Source organism: Xyrauchen texanus, chromosome 6 (assembly GCF_025860055.1).
Source record: "Xyrauchen texanus isolate HMW12.3.18 chromosome 6, RBS_HiC_50CHRs, whole genome shotgun sequence".
Taxonomy (NCBI): domain Eukaryota; kingdom Metazoa; phylum Chordata; class Actinopteri; order Cypriniformes; family Catostomidae; genus Xyrauchen; species Xyrauchen texanus.
Window position 1 is genome coordinate 49,313,617 of NC_068281.1, and position 21,745 is coordinate 49,335,361.

At 43.0% G+C, this 21,745-nt stretch overlaps 1 protein-coding gene across 4 annotated transcripts in view; it reads left to right on the forward strand.

Moving 5' to 3' along the window:
• The window catches only part of fggy (FGGY carbohydrate kinase domain containing), a 62,352-nt gene extending 41,554 nt beyond the window's left edge, over positions 1-20,798 (forward strand). For 2 of the 4 annotated variants that reach the window (XM_052127896.1, XM_052127897.1), the window contains exons 13-17: positions 1,204-1,278; positions 1,368-1,488; positions 19,421-19,515; positions 19,606-19,667; positions 19,773-20,798. In XM_052127896.1, the coding sequence (XP_051983856.1) occupies positions 1,204-1,278; positions 1,368-1,488; positions 19,421-19,515; positions 19,606-19,667; positions 19,773-19,851 (432 nt within the window). In that variant the 3' untranslated portion in view covers positions 19,852-20,798. The remainder of the gene's footprint in view (positions 1-1,203; positions 1,279-1,367; positions 1,489-19,420; positions 19,516-19,605; positions 19,668-19,772) is intronic. The other 2 variants (XM_052127898.1, XR_007970688.1) reach the window with 2 other exon arrangements.
• Positions 20,799-21,745: the final 947 nt, after the last annotated feature.

Genomic DNA, 21,745 nt, shown 5'->3' on the forward strand with positions numbered 1-21,745 from the left:
GGAGTAGAATACACCCCACTAAAGCGGCAGATACTCTGGAAGTGGTGAGTACTGCTTTTGGAAAAGGCAATGAGGCATCAGAGTATTACTCCCTTCTAATTAAGAGTCTGGGGGACAGAGCTTCAACTTCTCAAGTGATTATGGGAGAAAGATTCTACATCGATTCTGTTGGACCACCTCTAGATTGTATAGGCTTGGTCTTAAAGTCACACCCACCTGCTGGTGATGCCAATCAGAAGATTGGGACACAGCCCATGTTTTTTGGTGGTGTTTTGCATATTTTGGTTGAGGGTTCAGAGTTGTATGTGTAATGATTGGACATTCATATATAATTTTGCCCCAGACTGTTTTTTTAGATGATTGGGCATTCATTAATATAGGGAATGGATATATAAAAAATTGGGTCCTAGCCAGTGTTATGATCGGCAGGCAGGTCATCCATAGGGGATGGAAGTCGGCTGGTGTGGTGCACAGAGATGGGCAGGGTGGCAGCATTTGAGGAGATGTAGTATAGAAGTCTAGGTAACGGGGAGCTGTTTGTAAAATGTAGAGCTGCAATTTGGCATTTTTGGAGGCCTCACTGGGATAGGCAGTGGAGAGGGTGTTATAGTTTTAAATGTGCTTATTATTATTTCATTATTATAATGTATTTTACTATACATACATTACTGTGCAAAAGGTTTTTGCACATAAGATTTTTCACAAAATTTTTGTCTTAAGATGGTTATTTATATCTTCAGCTTTATTGTGTCAATGGGTAATATACATTTTAGACTACCAAACATCCCTTTTGCAAATAGAATAGAATAGAAGGCATGGCCCCCTCAGAGTCCCCCACTGAACATCGAGTCAGTTTGGGGTTACATGAAGAGACCGAAGCAATTGAAAATTGGGGTTTAAGGGGGATAATGTTTGACTCTGTTCATTAATGTTTTGTTATGTGTCATGTTTGAGGAGCAACCAATAAAAATGTTAATCTGAAAAAAAAAAAAAAAAAATCTTAATGGTAAAAATGTATGCAATTTTTTATGCAAAAAATAAAAAAATCTTTTTTTTTTTTTTTTTGTGAAATGTGACGTGTTTTCGTACAAATTATCGTGTTTTCGTACAAATTATCGTATTACTTTTTAAAGTATTTATAAAAGTAGTGTGTAATTATTTTATGTGTTTTAGTTTGAATATTGACTTGATGGGTTTTCTCAGGTTGTTGGTCTCACTTTATCACAAACTTTGGATGACTTGGCCCTGCTGTATCTTGCAACTCTGCAAGCAATTGCTGTAAGACATATACACAAATATCTGAAATGCACATGCAATTTGTCTAAGGAAACATTCTGCATGACTAATTCTCACTCTATTATATAAAGTTTGGCACAAGACACATCATTGATGCCATGAAAGAGGCAGGACATGACATCACAACCCTCTTCCTCTGCGGTGGCCTCAGCAAGAACGATCTGTTCGTGCACACTCATGCCAACACCACTGGTGAGTCACTTACCGTTTAACTGACTGTAGTGGTTAAACAGTGTGGCTAACTTTAATTTGTGCATCACTGACCTGTGAAACATTTTCTAAAGCCCTACTGAAATTATTTTGCATGGGGACTTGAGGTAATTTCAGCATTTACAGGGGGTAGTCAGTGATTTTATTGTCATCTGAATCTGAAATGTCTGTGTTTTTCTCCCACCTCCTGCATGAAAATCCCGGCCAAACTACCTAGGTTGTGTGGTCATTTCGCTTCAAATTTGTATTTAACCATCTTTACTGTCCTTGATATATGCGGCTTCTGTATCTCGTTTTGTGTGCTTAGGAGAGAGCGCAAAAGCGCCGCAAATTTATTTGGCTGCATTGATGAACAGTCTTGTCCATACAGTTTCTTGATTATTTAATGAATAAGCCAACAGGTGTCTCAAGACTGTTACAAGCAAAGGACCAAGTAGGCCCAACCAAACCCTGTTATGTCTGTTCCCCCTGTTACGTCCCTGTGTGACGTTAATGGATTTCTTTTGGAGTTTTTTTTCTCTCTCTTTTTCCTCTTGGTTTCTGTCTTTCACTTTTCGCAGATTCTGGTTGGTTTACTCTACTGCCAATCATCCGAGTTGATGATGTCACCACGATGCCTACACCCATAACCGGAAGCCCGCGTTCATATAAAAGGGCACGCAGACGCCAACACAAGGAGCTCGCTCCGCATTCAGATTCTTCCGAATGCTTTTGAATGTCTCTCTTGATGTCTTGGTTGACTGTGATTACCGTGTAAACTTATTTTTGGACTGTTTCAGTGTACTTGTGCTGGCCGGAGGAAATATTAGTAAAACACATTTTTCTTTCTGGATGGTTTTGTATTGTAAATGGTACACTGTTGGTATTGTCAATAAATCTGTGTATATCCTTTTACTACACTGTTTCCGCCTGCCTCATTCACCCTCTCCCAGTTTATAAATGGTGTGTTTTGTGCTTTGGGTGGGACAATGTCGCTGTCCCTACTACCTAGACAACGATAAAACGGGAGGGTCGTAACATTAATTGGGGCTCGTCCGAGATATTTTTAATTGGTCCTGGACATTCAGATTTAGATTTTAATTAATCTAACCCCACTCAGAGGCAATGCTGCTATTTTATACTGGGAGTGTGGTGAGTGCACGGTAGTGTACTATGATTCTGCGGTGGCATAATGTAATTTAATTTGCAACACTTTGTTGAGCACCCGGCTTTAGAACAGTTAAATTTTTTTAGGAAAGATGATTTGTTGACAATTGCAGTGACTAAGCAATCAGATTGCAGTGACTAAGCAATCTTTGATAAAGGAGATTAAGTCAATCATATATGACAGATTGGTTGAGTTGAATGTGCTCGTGTTGCCAGAGGCGGAGGATGCGGTGGTAGTTGGCGTGGAGGATAGATCACCTACTAGGATGAGTGCAGATGAAATGATGGATGAACCGGAGACTGACTTCAGGTCCGGGTTACCACCATTTGAACCGTTCTCTCCTTTGTCTACAGGTTCAAAAGGGGATGCGTGACAAAGTCTGTTTAGCCCAATTGCAACTGGAGACACAAGAGAAAACACAGGCCCACCAGGCTGAGATGGAGTGGCGACTAGAAATTTGCAGATTAGAGATAGAGGCGGAGAAACAGGTGAAAATGCGACAGTTGCATCTTGAGGCAATGAGGATTGTGGGTGGCTCGGCTGCGCAGCCAGGTCTCCCTCAAATTCCTAATGTCTCACCAACCATTGTTCCACCGCTATCAACCAAGTCATTTGATGTTAGTAAACATATTACGTTGGTTCCACATTTTAGAGGGACCGAGGTTGACTCCTATTTTAATGCTTTCGAGTGCATTGCTACTTCGCTTCACTGGCCAAAAGGTGTTTGGGCTCTTTTACTTCAGTGCAGGCTGGTTGGAAAGGCACAAGAAGTCTTTGCCACTCTTTCGATAGAGGACAGTTTGAAGTATGAAACTGTGAAATTAGCAATATTGCGTGCATATGAGCTTGTTCCGGAGGCGTATAGACAAATATTCAGGGCCATAAGAAGAATTCCAGTCAGACATTTGTAGAATTTGCACGAGAGAAAAGTCTCTGATCATTATCAAGCCTTTATGCTGTCTTTGCTGACACTGGACCAGCAAATAGTGGACCCCCAGTGACATTCCAAGCAGGGGTAGGTTAGCTGCCTGCTAGAGCAAGAAATGCAGAAAGACTGATTCACTCTTTTCCCCATAGAAAATGGACATAAAGTCAAGAACACAGACTTTTCTTAATTCTTTGTAAACAAACTATAAATGAACATTTATATCCCCAGGACATTGTGTATAGGATCATTTTTGTCTTGTATAGTGTCTGTTATTTTCTGTGTACTGTTTTTATGCATGCTTTATGACAGAACTACCAGATAATGTACAATTAGTTCTGCCTTGTTTCCTATCAAATGAAACCGTGTGTGTCACACTGCAAAGTGGTATGTATATATAATTCTGATAGCATGCATTGTATTCTTGCTATATTGATCAGATCATAAAGGGTACACATTAAAAACTAACCCCAGTCATGCAAATGAGTCAGCTTCCAAACAAAGTAACATTTCCCACTTGGAAATTGCACCTTTCTCATTGGTCAAGCCAGACCGAGAGGAGAGACCTCCAGCAGAAGTTAAAAGACACCTCCCGCCTTTTACTCAGTATCTTTCCCCTAACTCTCTCTTCCCTCTGCTGCTGGTCATGCTGCCCCACCCGGTAGGTCCAAACGATCGTCCCTTTAGTGCCCCTCGTGCGGAGCTTAGACGCATGGCTTGCGCTTTCAGCCCGTCTCCATTCTGCCTCATCACCGACCCTTCTTATGGTTTACGTTCGACGGCCAGGCGTATCAGTACAAGGTCCTCCCCTTCGGCTTGTCCCTGTCCCCTTGCATCCTCACCAAGGTCGCAGAGGCAGCCCTTGCCCCGCTACGGGAAGTGGACATCCGCATACTCCACTACCTCGATGACTGGCTCGTCCTAGCGCACTCTGCAGAGATAGTATGCGCCCACAGGGACCACAGCCGCTTAGGGCTTCAGGTCAACTGAGAAAATAAGCACGCTCTTTCCGGTTCAGAGCATCTCTTTTCTCGGTTTGGAGTTAGACTCAGTCTCAATGTCAGCACGCCTCACAACCGAGCATGCGCAGTCAGTGCTTACGTGCCTGGCTTGCTTCAAGCACTCGGGTTGATGCATATGAGACCGCTACAGCACTGGCTTCAGACTCGAGTCCCGAGATGGGCATGGCGCTACGGCACATAACGTGTGTTTATCAACCCTTCCTGCCATCAGACTTTCAAACCTTGGACAGACCTCTGTTTTCTGCGGACAGGAGTCCCCCTACAGCAGGTATCCAGACCTGTCGTTGTCACCACAGATGCCTCTCAACTGGGTTGGGTGTGCTACGGGCACGCAGCCGCTAGCTCCTGGACGGGGCCCCGCCTGCATTGGCACATCAACTGCTTCGAGTTGTTGGCTGTACTCCTTGCCCTGCGGAGGTTTCTCCAGCTGATTCAGGGCAAGCACATCTTGATCCGTTCAGACAGCACCACCATAGTAGAGTACATAAATCGCCATGGTGGCATATGCTCCTGTCACATGTCACAACTCGCCCGCCATCTCCTCCTTTGGAGTCAGCCGCGACTCAGGTCGCTGCTCGCCACTCATATCCCTGGCGACTGCAACACGAAGGCGGATGCACTGTCGCGACACGTCTCGCTCAGCGGAAAGTGGAGGCTCCACCTCCCAGGTGGTCCAGCTGATTTGGGGCTGCTTCGGCAGAGCACAGATAGATCTCTTTGCATCCCAAGACAACTCCCACTGCCCACTCTGATACTCCCTAACGGAGGCCCCTCTCGGCACAGAGGTGCTGGCCCCGGGGGCTGCGCAAGTACGCATTTCCCCCAGTGAGTGTTCTTGCACTGGGGCTGTGCAAGGTCAGGGAGGATGAGGAAAAGGTCACCTTGGTGGCTGCTTATAGGTCCACCCGGACCTGGTTCTCAGATCTCACGCTCATCGCAACAGCACCTCCCTGGCAAATTCCCCTGAGGAAGGACCTCCTTTCTCAGGGACGGGGCACCCGCGCCCAAACCTCTGGAATCTCCACGTCTGGCCCCTGGACGGGACGCAGAAGACTTATGTAGTCTACCACCTGCAGTCTTGGACATGATCAACCAAGCCAGAGTTCCCACTACCAGGCAGCTTTATGCCCTTAAGTGGCATCTGTTCGCAAATTGGTGTTCTTCCAGATCTGAAGACCCACAGAGATGCTGGAGGGGAGGCTGTCCCCCTCCACCTTGACGGTGTGTGTCGCTGCTATCACAGCCCACCACGACACGATGTAGACGGCAAGTACCTTGGTAAGCACGACTTGATTATCAGGTTCCTTAAGAGGCACCCGGAGGTTGAACCCTTCCCGACCAAGCTTGTTCCCCTCCTGGGATCTCTCAGTGGTCCTCTCTGGCCTTCAGAGTCCCCCCTTCGAGCCGCTTGATTCAGTCAAGCTCAAAGCCCTCTCCTTGAAGACGGCCCTCCTGATCGCTCTTACTTCCATCAAGAGAGTTTTTGACCTGCAAGAGTTCTCTGTCAGCGCCACTTGCCTGGAGTTCGGTCCGGCAGATGCTCACCTCATCCTAAGACTGCGACCAGGCTACATGCCCAAGCTTCCTATGACCCCTGTCAGGGTTTAGGCCGTGAACCTGCAAGCGAAGCTGCCCCAGGAGGAGGCATACCCAGCCTCTTTGTTGCCGTGTCCGATACGTGCTTTGCGTACCCATGTGGACTGCACGCAGGGCTTTAGATGCTCTGAGCAGCTCTTTTGTCTGCTTTGGCGGAAAGAGAATAGTCAAGTCAAGTCAATTTTATTTGTATAGCGCCTTTCACAACACACATCGTTTCAAAGCAGCTTTACAGAATATCAGCATTAACAGACGATAAAACTGTAATGTCTATAAAGTCGATTAATCATCATTGTGTAATTTAGATAAAATATGATTTTTAATAGTGTTTAAAAATAATTAAATGACAATTGTATTAATAACCCCAGTGAGCAAGCTGTAGGCGACTGTGGCAAGGAACACAAAACACCATAAGATGTAGATTAATGGAGAAAAATAACCTTGGGAGAAACCAGACTCACTGTGGGGGCCAGTTCCCCTCTGGCTAACATTATGAATGTAATGTAAATATTAATTATATATAGGTAAAATCATGGTTTAAAATTATTAAACTAAGTAAGTGTTAAGGGTCAGTGTTTAAAAATCGATTGTGTTTGAACTGTAAGATTAATGACCAAAGTCTTTGAAGTCCATCTTGATTAATTGCAGAAGTTCACATAGATGCAATTGTCCTTGTTAATTGGCTGATGAAGGCTTTTGTTGGAAATTGTTAGTCTAAGCATTTCATTTCAAGATCATAGTCCATAAATAGACCGAGGTGATGCAGGTTGGAGTTGGCATCATTTCATCCTCTGAAGTCCGTCATAATAGATTGAAGTGATGTTTGGCTGGCACCGGCTGCATTTAGTCATCATCATTCTGTGACATGTAGCAGTGGAGTCCAACATGAAGCAGGAATGGTGCTGGATCCAGCCGGTTCTGGTGACCTCAGGATAGGAGTCCCGAGGTTGAGACAGGGAAACAAATAAAAAGATGTAAGCGTAGATGCCATTTAATTTATTGCAGAGTTAGAGATCATGCTCAATGTTTCTGCTTTCTGGTTCCGGCAGACCCAACTAAAGCAGCCTAATTGTGGGTTGGAGGATAAATTAGGTGTATGTCTGGCTAAATAGATGAGTCTTTAGTCTAGACTTAAACTGAGAGAGTTTGCATCTCGAACAGTGTTTGGGAGACTATTCCATAGTTTAGGAGCCAAATATGAAAAGGATCTTCCTCCTTTAGTGGATTTTGATATTCTAGGAACTATTAATAGGCCAGAATTTTGCAATCTTAATGAACGTGTTGGAATATAGCGTGGTAGAAGATCACTTAAGTACTGCGGAGCTAGACCATTCAAAGCTTTGTACGTAGTTAACAGAATTTTAAAATCAATACGGAATTTAACAGGTAGCCAATGTAACGATGATAAAATGGGGCTAATATGATCATATTTCTTGGTTCTCGTCAGCACTCTGGCTGCTGCATTTTGAACCAATTGAAGTTTATTTATTGATCTTGCTGGACATCCTTCCAGTAATGCATTACAATAATCTAGTCTTGAGGTCATGAACGCATTAATTCATTTTTCGGCATCAGCAACCGAGAGCACATGCCTTAATTTAGCAATATTTCTTAGGTGGAAGAATGCTGTTCTACAAACATTTGTAATTTGATTTTCAAAGGACAGATTGGTATCAAATATAACACCTAAGTTCTTCGCTGTTGAAGATGATTTAACAGTACATCCATCTAGAGTCAAATTATATTTTAGTGGCTTATTTTTAGAGTTTTTTGGTCCAATAATTAGAACCTCTGTCAGAATTGAGTAGAAGGAAATTTCTGGCCATCCAATCTTTTATTTCATTAATACACTCTGCTAATTTTGAGAATTGTGAAATCTCATCAGGTTTTGAAGAAATATAAAGTTTTGTATCATCAGCATAGCAGTGGAAACTTATTCCACGATTCCTGATAATATCTCCCAGGGGAAGCATATACATGGAGAAAAGCAGAGGCCCTAAAACTGATCCCTGTGGCACTCCATATTTTACTTTTGTTTGGTTTGACAATTCCTCATTTACATAGACAAAGTGGTAGCGGTCTGCTAAATATGACCTAAACCATGCTAATGCCACTCCACAAATTCCAACATAATTCTCTAGCCTATTCAAGAGAATGTCGTGATCTATCATGTCGAATGCAGCACTAAGATCTAAAAGCACTAGAAGAGAAATCAGATGATAAGAGCAAGTCATTTGTAACTCTGATAGGTGCAGTCTCTGTACTGTGATGAGGCCTAAATCCTGATTGAAATTCTTCATATATACTATTTCTCTGTAGAAATGAACACATTTGGGAGGATACTACCTTTTCTAGTATTTTTGACATAAACGGGAGATTTGAAATCGGTCTATAATTAGCAAGTTCTCCAGGATCAAGTTGTGGCTTCTTAATTAGCGGTTTGATAATTGCCATTTTAAAGTTTCTTGGGACATGTCCTAAGCATAGCGAGGAGTTAATGATATTAAGAAGAGGTTCTGATATTACAGGAGATACCTCTTTTAAGAGCTTAGTTGGTATAGGATCTAACAAACAAGTTGTGGCTTTTGATGTTTCGATAAGTTTTCTTAGCTCTTCATGACCTATGATAGCGAAGGATTGAAGTTGCACATGAGGGAAATTATTCGACACTGTTTTCTGAGGTGCTATGACAGACAATTGCATAATTCCAATTTTATTTCTGATTATTTCAATTTTATCTGTAAAGAAATTCATGAAGTCATTACTCTTGAGCTGTGACGTAATATCTGTTCGGTTGAGGCTTTATTCCTAACCAATTTAGCCACAGTACTGAATAAACATCTAGATATTTTCTATGAGTTTACTAAAATATGCTGACCTGGCAGCTTTGAGTGCGCGTTTGTAGCTACAGACAGTATCCTTCCATGCACCCTGAAATACTTCTAATTTTGTATTTTTCCAAGCTGCTCTCTTGAGAGCATGAGTGTGATCATTGTACCACGGTGCAGGGCTTATTTCTTAAATTGTCTTTAATTGAAGTGGGGCGACAACATCAAGGGTGCTAGAGAAGACTGCATTTACATTTTTTGTTATTTCATCAAGTTCTTCTGGGCTTTGGGGTTTATTGAGTATATGAGATAGATCTGGAAGAGTATTAGTGAAGCTATCTTTAGTGGTCGAAAGAATAGTTCTACCTGAACGATAGCGTGGTGTAGATTGAGTAACATTAGCTGATTGCAACATGCAAGAGACAAGGTAATGATCCGAGATGTCATCGTTCTGCTGCAGAATTTCTATATTATCAACATCAACTCCATATGAAAGAATTAAATCTAGTGTATGATTATGGCGATGAGTTGGTCCTGTTACATTTTGTCTGACCCCAAGAGAGTTGAGAATATCGATAAATGCTAATCCCAATGTATCATTTTCATTATCTATGTGAATGTTGTGTAGCGTGGCCACATAAGGGAAAGTTATATATAAGGTTTATGACATAAAACTAATTATGTTTAGTTATTATTGCCTATTAGTTGTATTGCTTTCCCCTGTAATCTGTATTTGCCTCAGCTGTGGTGTATTTGTCCCCGATCTCTGTTTGCGTGAGAACTTCACGTGAATTCGCATCACGTGATTACTCGCCATGTAAACAGGAAGTACCTGTGACTTTCTATTTAAGGAACCGGTATGCCGGTTTTCGGGAGGCGCTCATTCACAAAACTTTTCACTCATTCAAATTGGATTACTATTGATGACTGACCTGGAAGCGCGAGGGCGCCGTTCCCCAAGAAGTATATTCGTTTGGCTCGCAGCCTGGATTACTTTTACCAGAGGACATACGCCAGTCATCTTCATTTGATCGTGCTCTCGGACTATCAAAATTCCCGGTGAGGCTGATCTGAACCCTGTCAATAACTCTGTGCACTCTGGATTTCACTTTCACACACACACACACACCTTGTCTGTTATTATTGTAAATATTATTTATGTTGTAAATACACTGGGTTGATTGTTTATTCGTCAGTGTTGAGTATATTTTTTTTTTCTACTCCATAGCCTATAGAAACAGCACATTTGTTCCCATTATAGTGTGAAACTCCACTTAAAGATTTTGTGGAGTGTTACATAGTGGTGGCCCGTACGGGGACCAACAGCTACGTGCTGTTTCTTTTTGGTTATAGTGTTTTTTTGTGTGTCCATAAATATGGAGGAAATGACACAGGAAAATGGTGGAATAATTAATCTAAATACTGATGAAATTGAGACTGATGTAAATGAGTTAAGGTATAACTATGATGAAACTCAGGCTGCTGATTTCACTGTGGGCCCGTTTGTTACCAGACGTAACCCGACAGATGAAATGGCATCTATACTAAGTTCATTGTATAATTCTGATGATGATGCTGATGGTGATGATGTTGAAAGAGAGATTGTGAATATAAATGTTGTACAAACAATGCAAATGGAGATTGATAAACTTAAGGGGGATTTATTGGCTCTTAGTGAAAAAATGCAACATAATGAACAGGAGTTAAAACAGTCTGTAGATAGTTCCCTTAATAGAGAAACCAGTTTCCGGGAGGCAGTGGACGCTGGCTTAGCAGATTTAGAAGATCATTTCCAGAGGTCTATAGAGAGGTTGGAGAGAGCGGTGGTTGATTGTTTCCTGCGGAGAGATGCAAGATGGGAAAATCAAATGAAAAAGTTAAGATTCACCAGTACCCCATCTCGTTCTCAAATACAGACCTTTTACCCTGCCTCTTCCCTATCTACAGTCAATGACTTGAAAACTCCTGTACCAACAACAAGACTTAAAATCCCCCCTGTTAACAAAGGCAACTCTACCTATGATGTCACTGCTGGAGTTCAACTACCAAACATGGCTCACCCTTCATGTATGCCCAGTATGTCGTCTTTCTGTGGGAGACCCCCTATCCGTCTGGAATTTCCTTCCTTCGGTGATTCTTGTGAGACATCCGACGTACTCCATTTCGTCGAACAGGTCGAAAATTATCTGGCCATTAGACCCCTTCCTAGTATGGAACTCGTTGGCACACTGAGTACAGTGCTCAAAGGACCCGCTTTAAGCTGGTGGAAGGCAGAAAAGAACAAGGTAACAGATTGGCAATCTTTCAAAGATGCTTTCATGTCTGCTTTTCTCCCAGAGGATTACCTCACTGAAGTGGAAGACAAGTTGAGGTCCCTGGTGCAGCAACCACGTCAGCGATTGAGAGATTTCGCCTACGACTACCGAGCTCTGCGCCTCAAATGGAAGCCTAATATCACAGAAGATGAGATGGTGAGCAGAATTCTGAACAACATCAATCCAAGGGTTGCGGGCTGTCTGAGAGGGACGGTGAAATCAGTGGAACAGCTGGTGAAGGTGGGATCTATGGTGGAGAAGGACTGGATGGGGGCAAAAGATTACTGGCAGAAAGTGGGAAATTTGAATGGTAAAGACAAGGTGAATAAAAAAACCACCTGAACGAAATACCTCTAAAAATCCAGCAGGACTATCCATTGCACAACTCCACCCAATGACATCCCTTCTAGTAGTGCCAATAACTATAAAAGGACAAGAGGTGAAGGCGGTGCTGGATACAGGGAGCACATACACTCTTATTCAGGAAAGCCTGTGGAGACAATTAGGAGGGGAAACAAAACCTGACACTCCAGACCCTCTTCAACGGTCCATTATGGCTGATGGAAAAATGCACCAGGCGATTAACAAGAAAACAGTTTGTTATGAGTGGCATGACAAGGTATGCAGGTTAGATACCTATATAATGAAGGATGCTCACCTGGCCTTTCCCCTTATAGCTGGTCTGGACTTCCTGAGAGCCACTGAAGCCATAGTGGATGTCGGACAATGGAGATATGGACTGAAAATGGGCAAAGGATATGTTTATCATCCATTCCTAACTGCACTTATAAATCCGGTGCTGTCTTCACGTCTGATGGGTGAAAGCATAGGCACGACTGCTGCTGCTGTGAGTCTCTATTATGCCTTACCTCCAACCTGGAATCCACCCATATATCACTTACACACACAAGTTGTTCCCAACTGGGACTCCGACAATCAGGAGGAATTAAAGAAGCTGATGGAAAATTGGCCTCGTACCACCTCTCAAGTCCTGGGAAAAACATCTGTGGAACAGCACAAAATTATACTTTCTGACGAAATGCCCTTGAGATCCAGAGCTTATAGGGTCGCACCCTTCAAGAAAAAGATTATCGATGAGCAAGTAGAACAAATGCTACGAGACCATATCATCGAGCCTTCTTTCTCTCCTTGGTCATCACCTGTAGTCCTGGTCCCCAAACCTGATGGTTCCTACAGGTTCTGTGTGGACTATAGGAGGCTTAATAGTAAGACCGTACCTGACGCTTATCCAATGCCAATCATTCATGACATCTTAGAATCCATGGAAGGTGCCTCCTGGTTCAGCACATTGGATTTGCAGTCAGGGTACTGGCAGGTAGAAATGGAGGAAAGTAGTAAAGAGAAAACAGCCTTCATCACCTCCCAAGGTCTATTCCAGTTGCGCTCCATGCCATATGGATTACGGAATGCCGCTGCCACCTTCCAGAGGCTGATGGAGAAGGTCCTAGCAGAGTTGAGAGGGAAGTTTTGTTTTGTTTACATTGATGACATCATAATCTATTCACGGTCTTTACCAGAACATGTACAACATTTGAACACCATCCTGCAACGACTAAACCAAGCATCACTTACCCTAAACATGAAGAAGTGTCACTTCTTTAAAAAGCAGTTGAAGTTCCTTGGCCACATCGTCTCAGTGAAAGGAGTGGAGGTCGATCTTGAAAAGACCAGAGCGGTTGCTGACTATCCTCCTCCCAAAGACCTTAAAGCCCTCCAACGCTTCTTGGGATTAGCCGGGTGGTACCACAAGTTCATTCCCCATTTTGCCGACATCACAGCTCCGTTAAATAACCTAAAAAAGAAAGGAGTTAAGTGGGATTGGATGCCTGAGTGCCAAACCAGCCTTGAGAATATCAAACAACTGTTACAAGACCCACCTGTATTGATGCAGCCTGACCTCAATCAACCTTTCCAGGTACATACAGGTGCCAGTGATGTGGGCTTAGGGGCCATTATTACCCAGCAAACTCCTGAGGGGGAACGGGTAATAGCTTATGCATCACGAACATTGCGTGGACCTGAAGTGAATTATTCAACGGCTGAAAAAGAGTGTTTGGCGGTGGTCTGGGCGGTGGAAAAATGGAGACATTACCTTGAAGGAAGACAGTTTGACTTTTACAGCGACCATGCTGCCTTAACTTGGGCCTTCAACAGCCCTAAAACCTCCTCTCGGCTGACCCGGTGGACTCTTAGGCTGCAGCAATTCATCTTCAAAGTACATCACAGAAGAGGATGTCTGAACCTGGGACCAGATGCCTTGTCACGAGCCTGCGAATCTCAAGAAAGTGAAAGTGTGCACTGTATGGCCATAACAACATCAAAATGTGCCTCAGACATACCCCACACGTTAGAGGAAATCGCTCAAGCACAAAGTCATGACAATACGGTGTCTCTCCTCCAACTGGCCCAAAAAACCAGAAAGGTTCAAGATTACCTTTGAGGTCCACCAGGGGGTGTTATATCGCCGGGTTCCTGTTAAGAACAACGGATATAAATTCCAATTGGTGGTTCCTCAGGCATTAATTCCTGGATTCTTACATTACGTACACGATAACCCGCTGGGAGGGCATCTGGGACGACTGAAAACCTTATTGAGGCTCTTGGAGGTGGCGTGGTGGCCCACTGTCCGTAAGGATGTCTGGCAATACGTCAAAGGATGCGATACTTGTCAAAAATATAAACATGAAAATACAAAACCAAGCGGATTCTTACAGCATACGCAAGTTACGGAACCAGGTCACACTTGGGGGATGGATTTCATGGGACCTTTCACGACCAGTAAGAAACAAAACACTTACCTACTGGTGTTAGTTGATTATTACACCAAATGGGTAGAGTTGTTCCCCCTTCGAGATAGTAAGACCCCTAAGATTGTCAAAATTCTCAGGGAAGAGATCTTTACCCGATGGGGGGTGCCAAAGTACATCATTTCTGACCGGGGAGCCCAATTCACCTCCAATGTGCTCGCAGAGCTCTGCAAATCCTGGGGAAGTATTCAAAAACTTACTACCAGCTTTCACCCTCAGACAAACCTGACGGAAAGAATTAACAGGACGTTAAAAACGATGATTGCGTCATGTGGGACAACATCATGAGAGATGGGACCAGTGGTTGCCTGAATTAAGATTTGCTATCAACACAGCACATCAAGAAACTACAGGTAGAGCACCTGCTGAATTAATGATGGGCAGACAGCTACACGGTCCACTAGAGAGGTTAATCCTCAAAAACCCCACTCCTGACCAAACCTCGTATAATCTAATCGAAAGACAGAACAACATGGCAGAGGAGGTAAAGCTCAGAGTAGGGGTGCAACAAGCCAGACAAGCTAGGTATTATAATGCCCGACGGAAAGATGCGCAGTTTCAGCCGGGTGATCTAGTCTGGATTAAAACTCACCCTCTCTCGTCTTCCTCGAATAAATACTCTGCTAAGCTAGCGCCCAAGTGGGAGGGACCAGCTGAAATAATAAAAAAAATGGGGCCAATAAATTACACCGTTCGTTGGGGTGACCCATGTAAAACAGATATTTTAAATGTGGTTAACCTGAAACGCTGGTACAGACGATCTCCTCCTATGCCGATGGCTGGGGGGGGGGATCTATGTAGCGTGGCCACATAAGGGAAAGTTATATATAAGGTTTATGACATAAAACTAATTATGTTTAGTTATTATTGCCTATTAGTTGTATTGCTTTCCCCTGTAATCTGTATTTGCCTCAGCTGTGGTGTATTTGTCCCCGATCTCTGTTCGCGCGAGTACTTCACGTGAATTCGCATCACGTGATTACACGCCACGTAAACAGGAAGTATCTGTGACTTTCTATTTAAGGAACCGGTATGCCGGTTTTCGGGAGGCGCTCATTCACAAAACTTTTCACTCATTCAAATTGGATTACTATTGATGACTGACCTGGAAGCGCGAGGGCGCCATTCCCCAAGGAGTATATTCGTTTGGCTCACAGCCTGGATTACTTTTACCAGAGGACATACGCCAGTCATCTTCATTTGATCGTGCTCTCTGACTATCAAAATTCCCGGTGAGGCTGATCTGAACCCTGTCAATAACTCTGTGCACTCTGGATTTCACTTTCACACACACACACACCCCTTGTCTGTTATTATTGTAAATATTATTTATGTTGTAAATACACTGGGTTGATTGTTTATTCGTCAGTGTTGAGTATATATTTTTTTTCTACTCCATAGCCTATAGAAACAGCACATTTGTTCCCATTATAGTTTGAAACTCCACTTAAAGATTTTGGGGAGTGTTACATAGTCACCAACAATTAAGGCTCTATCTACAGTAACTACAAGTTCTGATAAAAAATTTGCAAATCTGAATAAGGCCCGGATGATCAATACACTGTAGCAAGGGTAAAGGACGACAGAGAATTTTTATTTATATTTGTATTTGACGGTGTCACCTTAAGCATTATTAGTTCAAAAGACTTACATTTATATCCTGTCCTCTGAGTAACACCAAAAACTTAACTGTAAATTGTAGCAACACCTCCTCCTCGACCCTTCAGACGAGGCTCATGTTTATAACAATAACCTGGGGGAGTAGATTCATTTAAACTGATATATTCATCCGGTTTAAGCCAGGTTTCAGTCAAACAGAGGGCATCCAATCTATGATCTGTAATCATTTCATTGACAATTAGTGCTTTGGTAGAAAGAGATCTAATGTTTAGTAGCCCTATTTTTATATGATGTACATTTTTAATTTGTTTGTTTTGTTCAAGTTTGACCGTAATCCAATTTTTCTAAATGATTTAGTGAGGGTATTGTGTTTCGTAGTTCGTGGAACAGACACTGGCTCTATGAGATATCTAGGTGATACAGTCTCTGTTTTGTAGTTTATGTGTCCTGTGTGACGTCTCAAGGCAGCTAGCAGACTTTCGGATTAACCAGTTTGTCTGCTTCCTGACCTGGGCCCCATTTAGTCAGTTAATATCATTATTAAGTCTATGAGCCAAATTACTAGAGAGGAGAGCGGCACCTTCCCTGGAGGGATGGAGTCCGTCTCTCTTTAGCAGGTCAGGTCTACCCCAAAAACTTTTCCAATTGTCTATAAATCCTATTTTATTCTGTAGACACCACTCAGACATCCAGCCATTCAGTGACACTAATCTAATATAAACCTCGTCACCACGACGAGCAGGGAGGGGACCAGAGCATATTACAGTGTCTGACATCGTTTTTGCAAATTTGCACACCTCTTTAACATTATCTTTAGTGATCTCCGACTGGCGAAGCCGGACATCGTTAGTGCCGACATGGATAACAATTTTAGAAAATCTACGTTTAGCATTAGCCAGCACTTGTAAATTTGATTTGATGTCAGACGCTCTGGCCCCCGAAATGCAATTAACAATAGTGGCTGGAGTCTCTATTTCCACGTTCCTTACAATAGAATCACCGATAACATGGGCTCTTTCAATATGATTCTCAGTGGGTGTATCACTGAGTGGGGAGAATTTATTGGAAACCCTAACAGGAGCGGAGTGTCTCCTTGCTGAACGAGTATGCCGCCAAGACGTCACCCAAATGCCCTGCTGCAGGGGCTCTATAACCGGAACCAAAGTGTGTGTGTTGCTCTCTGTACTGCCCGCATCCGAAACAGTATCTAACGGCTTCTCTTTCTCACTGACCTCTACTAGCGTTCGGATGCGAGTCTCTAACTCATTAACCTTCTCCGTCAGCCTGACTAATTCCTTACATTTATCACAAGTGAATCCCTCACTGCTGACGGAGGAGGCTATTTTAAACATGTGACATGCAATGCATGAACAAATAACATGAGCCGATGCCATGACTTACCGCAAATTGTTCATTGTTCCTGAGCGGTGAGGGTTTTGACATTGATTTGAATCCCTCACAAAATTGTTTGTTGTTGGTGGTGGTTGTTCTTGATAAGCGGTGCTTTGAGATCGATGCAATAATCTGTGTACCGCAGAGGAGAAAAAACGGGTGCGCGCTGAAAAAATGCACGCAGTTTAACCGCGATAAAAATAGAACGCGGATACAGGTGGAATATGCGCGCAGTTGAATCCCGATAAGAGAATAATACGGGAAGACCCGATGCGTGCTTAAAAATGTCAGATGTTTAAGGATTAAAGGCTACAAACACAGACTCTAGCTAGGTGTCAGCAGCAACCGGTAAAATACACGCAGATGAAACGGGAGAAAAAGCGGAACACCGACCGGGTGCTCCGCTTCCTGGATGCTCTTCCTCCGCAGATTCAGCTGAGGAATTCGCCGCCAGACCCACCACGAGCCGAGTGCTCCGTGTTGGGCTCCACAGGCATAGTTCCCGCTTCAGGCAACTCCCTGTGACGGATTTTCCATGGTACGGTCCCCCCGCTGGCAGGAACCACGTCTCCCTTGGGCAGTCCTCGCTTGCCCCCCGGTTGCCATGTCTGTTGCAACTCCTCCCTTGCCAGGCAGGATCTGTGTTGAGGAGGGTTACGTGCAGCTGTCCCAGCTGCTTCTAGCATGCAACAGCCTGCTTGCACCTGGCTCGGCAGCCACGTAACAAGGGTTAGTGCATGGCGTTTTTTAAGTGGGACCCCTTGTGTCTCTACAATTGACACAACGTCGAGTGAGTGACAGAAGGGGAAGGTCATGGTTACTGTTGTAACCTCCGTTCCCTGATGGAAGGAATGAGACATTGTGCTCCCCTTTTCCACGTCACTATCCCTACCACTGTAATGCGCCATAACCGTATTCTCGGCTCCTCAGTGAAAACCTGTCTGACATTCGCTCGCCCGCTCCCTTTATACCCATATGTCCGGGGGTGGGGCATGCAAATTCTGTCTGCCAACATGACATTGGCCTTTTCTCAAGTTCATGTTCAGAGGTATGAAAGGCTCTCTGAAGAGACCCCTTGTGTCACTATAAACGACACATCGTCTCGTTCCTTCTATAGGGGAATGGAGGTTACAACAGTAACCATGACGTTTCCCTTACAAACAATAGTAACGTACATGACACTTTAACCCGCATATTGTACATTTATCATACCAAATTCGCTACATATATTGGTGTGAGAATCTGGGCACTTTGGAAACCCCTAAATACGCTACAATTTAATTGCTCTTTGCAAGAATTTTGGCTTGTTCCGTATGTGAAAATGTACACGTGTAAATGTCCAAAGCGCTTTGCAGCGCAGTTCCCTCATGTTTAAAATGTTTTTTTACTTTAGTGTAATTTCAAATATATTTAAACATGAATACAGAGGACACAGTTTGTGGATTGATGAATTTTCCATATAACAAGCGCAACTGCAATCATGTGATTGACAAAAAGTCTTGCTCGTCCCCCATGATTTAATTTTCATCCAAATGCATGAGTTTTATCACAGAGGTGCAGGTGTAAATGTACTTTTACAGACATCACCCTGAGAAACAATTGCTGTCTGAATAGGGCTTAAGCATGTCACATTCTATGGTGTTTTTTGTCTATTGTTTTTACTGAAAGTTTACAGGGTTACACGACCTTGGTAAATATTTGGGAGCAAATAACCTAGTGTCTCGGGGGACCGCTGAGAAATCTCTTTCAGAGAAAACATTTCTTCTCACAGAGAAAAAGTCAGACTATTATGTTTTAACAATGCTTCTTATTTATTGTGACCTTCTTCAAATACTGTAACTTGTACTGCCAGGTGCAAATTTATTATGGATTTAGAGCTTTTTGCCAACTTTTGGGCAAAGGTTAAATCAATAAAGAGAGTTTGATCACAGACTCCTCAGAATAACCAATCTAGCTTTGTCAGGTATGATCCTCACCTTAATTCATGCCCTTTATTAATTGCATTACATAGTGTATAGGAGTCTTATTTGTTTCAGTGGGATTTGTGATGCACACAACATTCTATAAAACTAACATCCAGAATAGACACTCCCATCTTTGTAAAAACTACAGAGTTAATAATGCCGTCCGAATCACTACATGAAATCACAGATGTCCTAATCATTGTAACTGAAATATAATTTGGATTGTAATTTTTGGGTAACTGATCCTCTAATGTTCCAGTGCTGTACCCTTGTGCAGGTGTGCCTGTTGTGCTGCCGGCAGAGAGAGAGGCGGTGTTAGTAGGAGCCGCTGTTTTAGGAGCCTGTGCCTCATCTGACTACAGCTCCATTCAGGTACACCACTGCTCAACAAAACCACATGAGCAGCTGCACCTGCACAGACTTTTCACAAGTGTTCTGAAGAAATATTCTGCTTCTTTTTAGGAAGCAATGGAGAAAATGACCGAAATAGGACATGTTGTCAAGCCTAACATTGAGCTAGAAAGGTAAGATTAAACATGTCAATGTAAATGGTGCTAATGATGTTGAGATTATTTGTTCTTCTGTTTGTTCCAGTGAAACCTATATTTGCTTCTAAAAACTCTCAACAGCTTTTACAGAAAGAAGTATGCTGTATTTCTACGCCTTTACAATCATCAGAAGGATTACCTCAAACTCATGCAGGATTGACATTTGAAAGGCATCACCAGTTAGACATGTATGAGCTGACGCCTTACCTCCAATTGATGGACAAATTAAAAGGTTGATGGACTATATACTACTCTAGAGAATTGTGTAGCATTTATTTCTGGAGATCTTTGAGATAAATATTTGGTTAAAATGACCACAATGAAACCGTAAAACCACTAGATTTTCAATAGTCTTTCCATTTACTGTATGCAACAAAGGGGTACACAACAAAAACCTACACATTCCCATACACATCTGAAACAATTAAGGAAAGGCGGAAGCTTGGGCCTGCTTGACAAAACACGTAGACCTTTATTGTTGCACTTTTCAGTCGCACACAATAAGACACAAAAGGTTTGCTTTTAAGATTAAAAACAAAAAGGTTTTAATCTTACCACACTGACACGCAGACACATACACAGACAGCTTTGTGCATGTCTCTCTCTTGTCTGCCGCTGTGTCCTCTCCTTAAATACTCCTGCCGCCCCTCACTGGAACGCGAGACCAGTGTGGCACACAGGTAGACTTTACCAGGCCCGCCCTGCTCACCACATACCCCATCGCCAAACTCAAGTCGGGAAATTCTCCGGCCTGTGACATACACCACCCACCCCCCATTTCTAGGGTGTCAGGGTGGTTTCGCACTTTTCAGTCGCACATAAAGACACTGCTTTTCAGCATTACACAAAAGGTTTCACTGACATGCAGACACACACAGACAACTTAGTGCGTATCCTCTCCTTAAATACTGCCGCTGCCCCTCACTGGAATGCGAGACCGGTGTGGCACTCAGGTGGACCTCATTCACCACTTATCTTCCCGTCTTCTCTCTGCCCAGATGCCGCTTGGCCCTGCCCTGCTTGGCAAGGCAAGGGAAGTTTATTTATATAGCACATTTCATACACAATGGTAATTCAAAGTGCTTTACATAGAAGAGATTAAAATAAGAATAAAAAAATAAGAATAATTGAAACAGTTTAGAATAAAATACAGTACAAACAGTCGGACACACAGTGGCACACTGCTCATTCAGTAAATGCACAGCTAAACAGATGTGTTTTGAGTCTGGATTTGAATGTGACTAATGTAGGAGCACATCTGATCTCTTCTGGAAGCTGGTTCCAGCTGCGGCTGGCATAATAGCTAAAAGCAGACTCTCCTTGCTTAGAGTGAACCCTTGGTATTTCTAGCTGATGTGATCCTAATGATCTGAGTGATCTGTTGGGTTTATATTCAGTGAGCATATCTGCAATATATTGAGGTCCTAGCCCATTGAGTGATTTATATACCAGTAATAATACTTTAAAATCAATCCTAAATGTAACTGGGAGCCAGTCTAAAGACCTGAGGACTGGTGTGATATGTTCATATTTTCTGGTTCTGCTCAGAATCCTGGCAGCAGCGTTCTGTATGAGCTGCAACTGTCTTATGGTCTTTTTTGGGAAGGCCAGTGAGGAGTCCATTACAATAATCCACCCTGCTGGTGATGAAAGCATGCACAAGTTTTTCTAGGTCTTGACTGGAAACAAAGCATCTAATTCTTGCAATATTTTTCAGATGATAGTATGCTGATTTAGTTATTGCTTTGACATGACTACTGAAACTAAGGTCTGACTCTAGAGACACACCAAGATTCCTTACTTGATTTTGAGTTGTTTGACCCCGTAGCGTCAAGGTATGCATTCACCTTGAGAACGTCATCTTTGTTTCCAAACACAATGACTTCAGTTTTGTCTTTGTTTAACTGAAGAAAGTTTTGGCACATCCAACTGTTTAATTCATCAATGCATTGGCACAGGGAGTCAATGGGGCTGTAATCGTTAGGTGATAGGGCTAAGTAGATCTGTGTGTCGTCTGCATAGCTGTGGTAAGCAATTTGGTTCTTTCTCATTAT